Below are 9266 nucleotides of genomic sequence, written 5' to 3'. Positions count from 1 at the left end.
TACATTATTATACAAATTAGTGATATTGCCTAAAAAGTAATCAGCCAAATTTGTATTACAACCCAGCTGAAAATAATGTAACCAATTGCTTAAAACTAAAAAAATCAAGATCCATCAAAATTTTTTATATTGAACAATTAGTTAAAAAATTTTTTTTTAGTAATGCTGGATTTTGACCTTTAAAAATGCTATAATTATTCAATACAAGAGGTGGAATAATCACAAAATTGATATTTTTTTATTAAAATATTATTTATATATTGATTTAAAAGTTATAAACAAGAAAAAATAAAAAAAAGTATTAAAATTATTTATTTCTATTAATTCTATTAAATACAGATTGTCTAACTTATCATACTATATTTTGCTTATATTGAGTAATGTATCTAGTAATTTCAAATAATTAATACTTTTAGAATATCAGTTCTTCTAAACTACTTTTTTCCACTAATTTGTAAATTTATTTCACATTTCCTGCATACTATATCTATTGCTCTTATCTGAGACAGATCACAAATTAAATTAAAGGAATAATTATTAAAAAACTTACATATATGTTTTGGCTTCTTTGAAATTATTATCTTGCTGTTGTATATATATTTTAAAAGTTTTTGAATCAAAATTAACATTATAATACTTTTGATTGACAAATTAACTGATAAAATTTGATGCCTTGGTATATTCTTTTATTCTTTTTAACTAATATTTCACCAAAAAAGGAACATTTCTTAATATTTGAAGAACCATCTAAATTATTTGTTGAATATTAGATCTTATTATAATAAAAAAATTCAGTTTAATTTAAAATATATTTGCCATTAAATTAAATTTAATATATATTTATATTTGAAAAAACACCTATGTGATTCTTCTAACTAATAATATTAAATATCATTATAACTTTTTCTAGCAAGATATCTGAATACTTCATAGGAACAGTTGTATAGATTACTTTTTGAACTTATAATAATTTAGGAGTAAAAAAAGTAATATTCCATCATTTTTTTCATCTTCACTTTTATCTTCATTAGTATTATTTTTATTCTATTTGTTTTATTTATTAGAAATAATAAAAATTATCCTATCCTATATAGAAAATAAATTTTAATATAAGTAATTTTATGGGGGTTTAGGAATATCAGAGTTTTTTTCCCAAAGGGAAAAAAACTATGATATTCCACTTACATGAAATTACTAAGTTATACCCAGGAGTGTGTGACTTATGATCACTGTATTATCACGTGTATGATTATAAACTTTTTTACTTTTTTTATACTTTTTATACTTTTATTATCACATGTACAAATTATTTTATTTTCATCCCTTAAATATTTTTCTACGTTCTTTAAACAAAATAATTTTCTTTTACATACAACTGAAGACTGAAAGGATAAAGATGGTAATTAAAAAGCATATTTCTATTTTCTTTTTTTTTGAAATAAATAGATAAACTAATAAAAAAAATTGATATTTCAAGGAAACCTTATCAACTAGCTCAAATAATTCTACTAAAACGAACAAGTTAACAACATATAAACGATTTGTTATTCCTACAAATAAAGATTTACAAGCTATTCAAGCTTATTCTCACGTTACTAATACAGATGATAGTACTAAAACTTGGATGAATCTTTTTAATTCCTATAGAGAAACAGCCAATTTTACTAATCCTCTTGAATTATTGAATGATACTACATTACAAGAACAGCTTTGTCAATTTTTTTGTGGTGTTAGAAAATCAGGAAAAAAAGAATATGCACCTTCTTCATTACATGTAGGCTTTGCTGCAATTGCTAGAGGATTGTCAGATATTTTTTATCCAAATAGAATCATTAATATTCATGATAAACATAAATAGAAACGATTACATAAAATTTTTGATGGTCGAATTAAACAAATTCAAGACAATCAAGATACATCCCGTAAGAAAACTGATGCACTTGAAATGTGTGAGATTAAAACTATCTTTGATTCACCAAATATACAAACTGATACACCAAAGAAATTAACTACTATCGTGTTTGGTTTTGGTTAACACTTCTTTGCAATCTTTTCCATATTTATTTTTTTACTTTTAATCTGAAAAATTACATATTCTTTTTAGGGTTTATTCCTGCTTCTCAATTATTACGATATGATCAACTTGAAATACAATCTTTAGAACAAGACCATAAAATAACTCAAGATTCATCAAAATTACCAGTAATTAATATTGAAAATATTAATATTCAAAATTGTAATAATATAAAAGTAGAAGTTATTGTTAAGCCATTTGAATAGTTAAATAAATAGTGTAGTAATGTAATTTTATATATTTGTAATAATGAAAAATAATTTGAGGAGTATAAAAAAGTTTATTGCTATGAAAAAAATCGTATAAAAATTTTATGGGGAAAAAAAGCTTATACTTTTAATTAGGGAAATTACAATATTCTATATAGTGTTCTGAACAGATCGGATCAGACCGAATTTGAGTTAAATCTGATCTGATCCGAATTCGGATCAAATAAAATTAGATTCGATCTAATCCAATTTGAATCCAAATTAGATTTGATCTGATCTGATCTGAATCTGAATTAGATTTGATTTGATCTGATCTGAATCCAATTTGATTTGATTTGATCTAATCTGGATCCGATCTGGATTCGAATCAGTTAATTATTAATATTAAATAAAAAACGTTATGCAACGTTTTTTATTTTTAATTTAAAAAATAAAAAACTGTTTCGCAACAATTTTCAGTTATTTAATAATAAAAAACGTTGTGAAACGTTTTTTATTTCAATTAATGAATAAAAAATGTTGTGAAACGTTTTTTATTTCAATTAATGAATAAAAAAACTGTTTCGCAACAGTTTTTAATCATTTTAAATAAAAAACGTTGCGAATCGGTTTTTTATTTTAATTTAATGAATAAAAAACCGTTTTGCAACAGGTTTTAATAGTTTTTATAAAAAAATGTTGCAAACCGTTTTTTTATTTTAATTTAATGAGTAAAAAACCGTTTCGCAACAGTTTTTAGTCATTTAATAATAAAAAATGTTGCGAAACGTTTTTTATTTCTATTTAACAAATAAAAAAACTGTTTTGCAACGGTTTTTAATAATCTTAAATAAAAAATGTTGCGAAACGTTTTTTATTTTTAATTTAAAGAATAAAAAACCATTTCGCAATGGTTTTCAGTTATTTAATAATAAAGAACGTTGCGAAACATTTTTTATTTCAAGTTAATGAATAAAAAAACCGTTTCGCAACGGTTTTTAATAATCTTAAATAAAAAATGTTGTGAAACGTTTTTTATTTCTATTTAATGAATAAAAAACCGTTTCGCAATGGTTTTCAGTTATTTAATAATAAAGAACGTTGTAAAACGTTTTTTATTTCAAGTTAATGAATAAAAAAACCATTTCGCAACAGTTTTTAATAATCTTAAATAAAAACGTTTGCGAAACATTTTTTATTTCTATTTAATGAATAAAAAAACTGTTTCGCAATGGTTTTCAGTTATTTAATAATAAAAAACGTTGCAAAACATTTTTTATTTCAAGTTAATGAATAAAAAAACTGTTTTGCAACAGTTTTTAATAATCTTAAATAAAAAACATTGTGAAACATTTTTTATTTTATTTAATGAATAAAAAAACCGTTTCACAACAGTTTTTGATAATATTAAATAAAAAATGTTGCGAACTATTTTTTATTTCTATTTAATGAATAAAAAACTGTTTCGCAACGGTTTTTATTTCAATTTAACGAATAAAAAATGTTTCACAATATTTTTTAATCGTTTTAATAAAAAAACGTTGCAAAACGTTTTTTTATTTTAATTTAATAAATAAAAAACCATTTCGCAACGGTTTTTAATAATTTTAAATAAAAAATGTTGTGAAACATTTTTTATTTCAATTCAACCAAAAAAAACTGTTTCACAACAGTTTTTAGTTATTTTAATAATAAAAAATGTTGCGAAACATTTTTTTATTTCAATTTAACAAATAAAAAAACCATTTCACAACGGTTTTTGATCATTTAATAGAAAATCGTTGCAAAATGTTTTTTAACCATTAACTTAACTATAAAAACGTTTTACAACGTTTTCAACTTTCATTGATCAAATCGGATCTGATCTGATCCAGATCTGATTTGGGTCCGCTCGAATCTAATCCGATCCGATCTGATTTGAGTGAATTGCTGATCCGATTTGATTTGATCTGAATCAGATCAGATTTTTTTGATTCAGATTGGATCACAGACCATAAAATATATAATCTGATCTGATCTATCTCAGATCAGATCCGCAGATACGAATCGGATCAGATTTTTTTGGAACACTAATTCTATATCATAAGTTACACTTAGTGTAACGGGGTATAATTTTATTTATTTACCTTATATTTATTAACTATTTCTACAGAATCCATAAAATCTTCTGCATTATATTTTTTAATATCTAAAAATTTAATAATAAAAGACATTATAATTTGTAATTAAAAATTAATTTTTGAAAGATATAAAATTCAAGAGCAAAATTGATTTTTTTAAAAAAATATTTTATGCATTACATTGTTGAGTACATGTTTTCGATTTGTGATCAAAAATAAGTTAACAATTACCTACCATCTTTATTTAAAGTCAAGTTGAATAATTGATTTATATAAATATAAGAATATAATTATTAATTATTTTGGTAATATTGTAATTAAATCTTCATCAGCAAGTTTGAAAAGTGTTGATTCACACCAGTATACGCGTTGATCAACACCAGCTAGTTGTTCAACGCGTTTTACAATATTAATCAACACCCGTATACTAGAGTATATTAACGCATAATGCTAATATACGCGTTGTTCAACTCTAATGTGTAGTTCAACACATTATGCATTGTTGTTCAACGCGCTGTATATTAACACTTAATTAAATTAAATTATATTTATTTTTACTCACCTTAGGAATTGAACCAAACACCTCAACTTATACTATTAATTATCTCACGATCTAACCACTGTACTATTTAATTTAAGTATATATTATATATATTAAAATTAATATTTAAAAAAAAATTATTTCGGCATTGCGTAATGTACTCTATATCATGTGTATCACGTGATAATGGATTATTAATAATTACCGCTGCGGACTGCGGTATGGCGAAAAAAAATTAAGCTTTTTTTAGCAAGCTTAATTTTTTTTAACTCTCTTTGCTTTCGTTCTATTTCTCCTTTCACTTTCGTCCCATTTTCCCCCTTTACTTTCTTTCACTTTCTTCCCATTTTCCCCTTTTACTTTCACCTTTCACTTTCGTCCTGTTTCTCCTTCCACTTCGTCCCGTTTTCCCTTCATTTTCTTCCCGTTTTCTCCTTTCTCTCTCGTTTCATTTAGTTCCCTTCACTTTTCTTTCCATTCTTCCTTCGTTTTCCCCTTTCCCTTTTCGTTCCTCCTTTTCTTTTCTCTTTGTTCTGCCCTTCCAACTCCCGTAAAATGAAAGCTCCATTCAAGCGGAAATGTAAATAATTTGATAAATTCCGTAATATAAGGTTATTAATTCCAGAGATATAAGCCTTTTACGGAAAAACTTTTAGGTGAGTTTCGCAAGCGTTGCGAAACTATTTTTCATTTTCTAACGAAAGCGTTGTTTAACGTTTGAAATAATTTTTTAAATTTATTTAATCGGAGCGTTATCTAACGTTCCGATTATTTATTTTCTTTTATTTTTTTAATCGGAGCGTTGAAAAGCGTTCGAAATATAATTTTTTATTTTAACTTTGTCGGAGGCGTTAGGCTAGCGTTCCGATTATTTTTTTATTTTATTTTTTTAGCAAGCGTTGAAAAGCGTTTCATTTATTTTTTTTTCTTTTTTAACTTCTTTAATCGGAGCGTTGGTTACGTTCTGATTTACATTTTTTTCTTGTTTTAACAAAAGCGTTTTTAACGTTTCGTTATTAACTTTTTTTCATTCCTTTTAATCGGAGCGTTGAAAAAGCGTTAGATTTACATTTTTTTCTTTTTTTAGCAAGCGTTTTTAGCACGTTTACCGTTAATAACTTTTTTTTTCTTTTTTTTTAATCGGAGCGTTGGCTAGCGTTCCGATTTTTTATTTTTTATTCTTTTTTGAAGCGTTTTTAGCGCGTTAATAACTTTTTTCATTTTCTTATCGGAGGCGTTGGCTAGCGTTCTGATTATTTTTTTATTCATTTTTTTAATCGGAGCGTTGAAAAGCGTTCTGAATTATTATTTTTTTTATTTTTTCTTTAATCGGAAGCGTTGGAAATTTAAGCGTTCGATTAATTTTTTATTTCATTTTTTTAAGCGTTGAAAAGCGTTTCAAATATTCTTTTTTTTTAAATTTTTTTAATCGGAACGTTGGCTAACGTTCCGATTTTTTTTTATTTCACTTTTTAACGAAACGTTTATTAACGTTTCGTAATATAATTTTTTTTTTAATTTTTTTCAATCGGAACGTTGGCTAACGTTCCGATTTTTTTATTACATTTTTTAACGAAACGCTTATTAACGTTTCATAATTTTTTTTTTCATTTTTTTTTCCTTTCTTCTTTTAGGTCAGCGGGTGGGCTTCCGGAGTTCGAAGAACGGAAAACCAAGATTCGTAAGATAAGTACGAATCTTGGTTTAATTTCTTTTTTCTTTTTTTTTAATATTATTAATGAACGGTTACTAATAACCGTTTTTTCTTTTTTTAGGTTTCGGGTGGGCTTCCAAAGATCGGAAAAACCCAAAGATTCATAAGTAAGAATCTTTATATATATATTTTTTTGTTTTTTTGATTAATGAACGGTTACTAATAACCGATTTTCTTTTTATTTTTTTAGGTTCGGTGGGCTTCCAAAGAACGAAAACCCAAAGATTCGTAAGTACGAATCTATATTTTTTTTGTTTTTTAATTTTATTAATGAACGGTTACTAATAACTGTTCTTTTCATTTTTAGGTTCGGGTAGCTTATGGTCTTTGGAAAAAGTGGAACCAAGTTTCGTATTATGAATCTTGGTTTTATTTATTTTTTTTTAATATTATTATAAACGGTTACTAATAACTGTTCTTTTTTTTTGTTTAGGTTCGGGTGGTTTTCCAAAAATCAGAGGAACCAAGATTCGTAAGTATTCCGAATCTTGGTTTTAATCTTTTTCTTTTTTTAAAAAAAATACTATGAACGGTTACTAATAACCGTTCTTTTCTTTGATTTTTATAGGTTCGGGTGATTTCCGACGAATGGATGAACCAAGATTCGTAAGGTATGAATACGAATCTTGGTTTTATTATTTATTTTTTATTATTATTTTGGAACGGTTTACTAACCGTTCTTGTATTTTTTTTTATAGGTTCGGGTGGGCTTCCGAAGAACGGAAAACCTAAAGATTCGTAAGGAATCTTTACTTTTTTTTATTTTTTTAATTTTTTTATTATTATGAACGGTTTACTAACCGTTCTTGTATTTTTTTTTTAGAAGTTCGGGTGGGTTTCGGACGAACGAAGGAACCAAGATTCGTAAGTACGAGTACGAATCTTGGTTTTTGTTTTTTTATTATTATTTTGGAACGGTTTACTAACCGTTCTTTCTTTTTTTTATAGGTTCAGGTGGGCTTCCGAGTTCCGAATAATGGAAAAAAAAACCAAAGATTCGTATTATGATACGAATCTTGGGTTTTTTAATTTTTTTAATTTTTTTTTTTGCTCTCTTTTTTATAGGTATCCGGTTTCTTCAGCGTTGGACTTTTAATTAGATTTCTCAACGTTAGACGCGGCGTTGCTGTAGATTAGCATTTTGGAATGAATTGGTAAGTTTCGAATAAAACTTACATTTTTTTATTTTATTTTTTTATTTTTTTTTAAATTTCTCTTTTCTTTTTGTAGTCTCGGTCAGATTTTTAGAATAAGATTGTGTAAGTTTCGTTAACGAAACTTAATTTTTGTGTTTTTTTTATTTGAAACCTTATCTTGTTATGGTTGTGTCGCCGGGGGGAGGCGCTTTGTCAACGGAAATTTAGTACGTTGATCGCTTAAAAATCCGCGGCAATCCAATTATAACAAGAGGAATTGATTTTTCATTAGATAATTTGATAATTTAATGTAATTTGTATTGTAACTGTATTTATAAATAAATTTACAATTAATGAAATGTTAATAATATACAATAATATATATATTAATAAATTAATACTATTAAATTAACTACATTGCTATACGCGTTTTTAATATCAATATACGCGTTTTTATACATTATATACACGTTATTAAACTAGTGTTATTTTACTGTATGTTGTTTTACACATAAAACACTGTTGCACTACGCGGTTTTCAACATTTTTAAGTGGTGTTGATTGACAAAGGGTTCGTATCTCTACACTTTTTGGTGTTGAGCAACACATGGCGTTTTTCAACACTTTATACGCCTGTTTAAAACTTGCTGATGTTAATTTAAAAATAAAATCAAATTGCTACTTCTTACTAATATTTAGATATTAAAAATTATGAATTTGTTCTAATAAATAAATTCCAATATTTTACAGTAATTTATGAAAAAAAATTTCAATATTATAGCAATATAATTGTTTATAATTTAAATAAATAATCATATTTTTTCTTAAAAAAATTTCCTAATTTTTAGGAATTTTGTGCAATCCTAAAATAAATTTTTTACTTCTGAGAATTAGATACGTTATGTAAATTAGTTAAATAATTTTACTCCTTTTGGATTGAAACCTGTGGTTTGTATAAAATATTTATCAGTTATCTATCAAAACTGTTGCATTAACTTATGTATAGAAAATTAATAAATAAAAGCTATCACATCAAATAATTTTTTTATTGAACTTAAGTTAGCATTTATTCTATATACTTTAAACTGATAATAATCAAAATATTTATTATTATCTATAGGTTTTACAGTTTTTTTTAAAAAGTACTACTGACATTCCACTACTTCATTTTTCTATATTGAATGTATTGTTTTAATTTAAGGTATTTAACGCCTAATTTTAGTTTATTTTAGTTTTTAAAATTAAAGCTTTAAAAAAATTTCTTTCTTCATGTTATTTAGAAATTTTTGCTAAGTTCTCAACATAATTAGAAGGATTTTTAAATAATCTTGATTAAGTTTATAAGTATTTATCATATTTTTTTAGGTTTTTTAGAGTGTTTCTGTTTGTTTTTACAAGAAATATCATTAATATTCTTTTTTTTTCTAGGATTTGTATTAATTAATCAAATATACTGTAATTATAATTAACACTAGTATTCTTAGATTTTAATA

General features: G+C 24.9%; 1 protein-coding gene across 1 annotated transcript; it reads left to right on the top strand.

Annotated features, from left to right (window-relative positions):
- Window positions 1–1396: 1396 nt before the first annotated feature.
- Window positions 1397–2280, top strand: OCT59_022800 (uncharacterized protein; the record flags this gene model as incomplete). Its single annotated transcript, XM_066150360.1, has 4 exons — window positions 1397–1399; window positions 1478–1774; window positions 1859–2030; window positions 2105–2280. The coding sequence occupies 4 exons, from the start codon at window positions 1397–1399 to the stop codon at window positions 2278–2280; spliced, it is 648 nt and encodes a 215-aa protein (XP_066006405.1).
- Window positions 2281–9266: the final 6986 nt, after the last annotated feature.

This window comes from Rhizophagus irregularis, chromosome 32, assembly GCF_026210795.1.
Source record: "Rhizophagus irregularis chromosome 32, complete sequence".
Classification (NCBI taxonomy): domain Eukaryota; kingdom Fungi; phylum Glomeromycota; class Glomeromycetes; order Glomerales; family Glomeraceae; genus Rhizophagus; species Rhizophagus irregularis.
The sequence above is the reverse complement of the archived record's forward strand: the minus strand, read 5'-3'. Positions and strand labels throughout refer to the sequence as shown.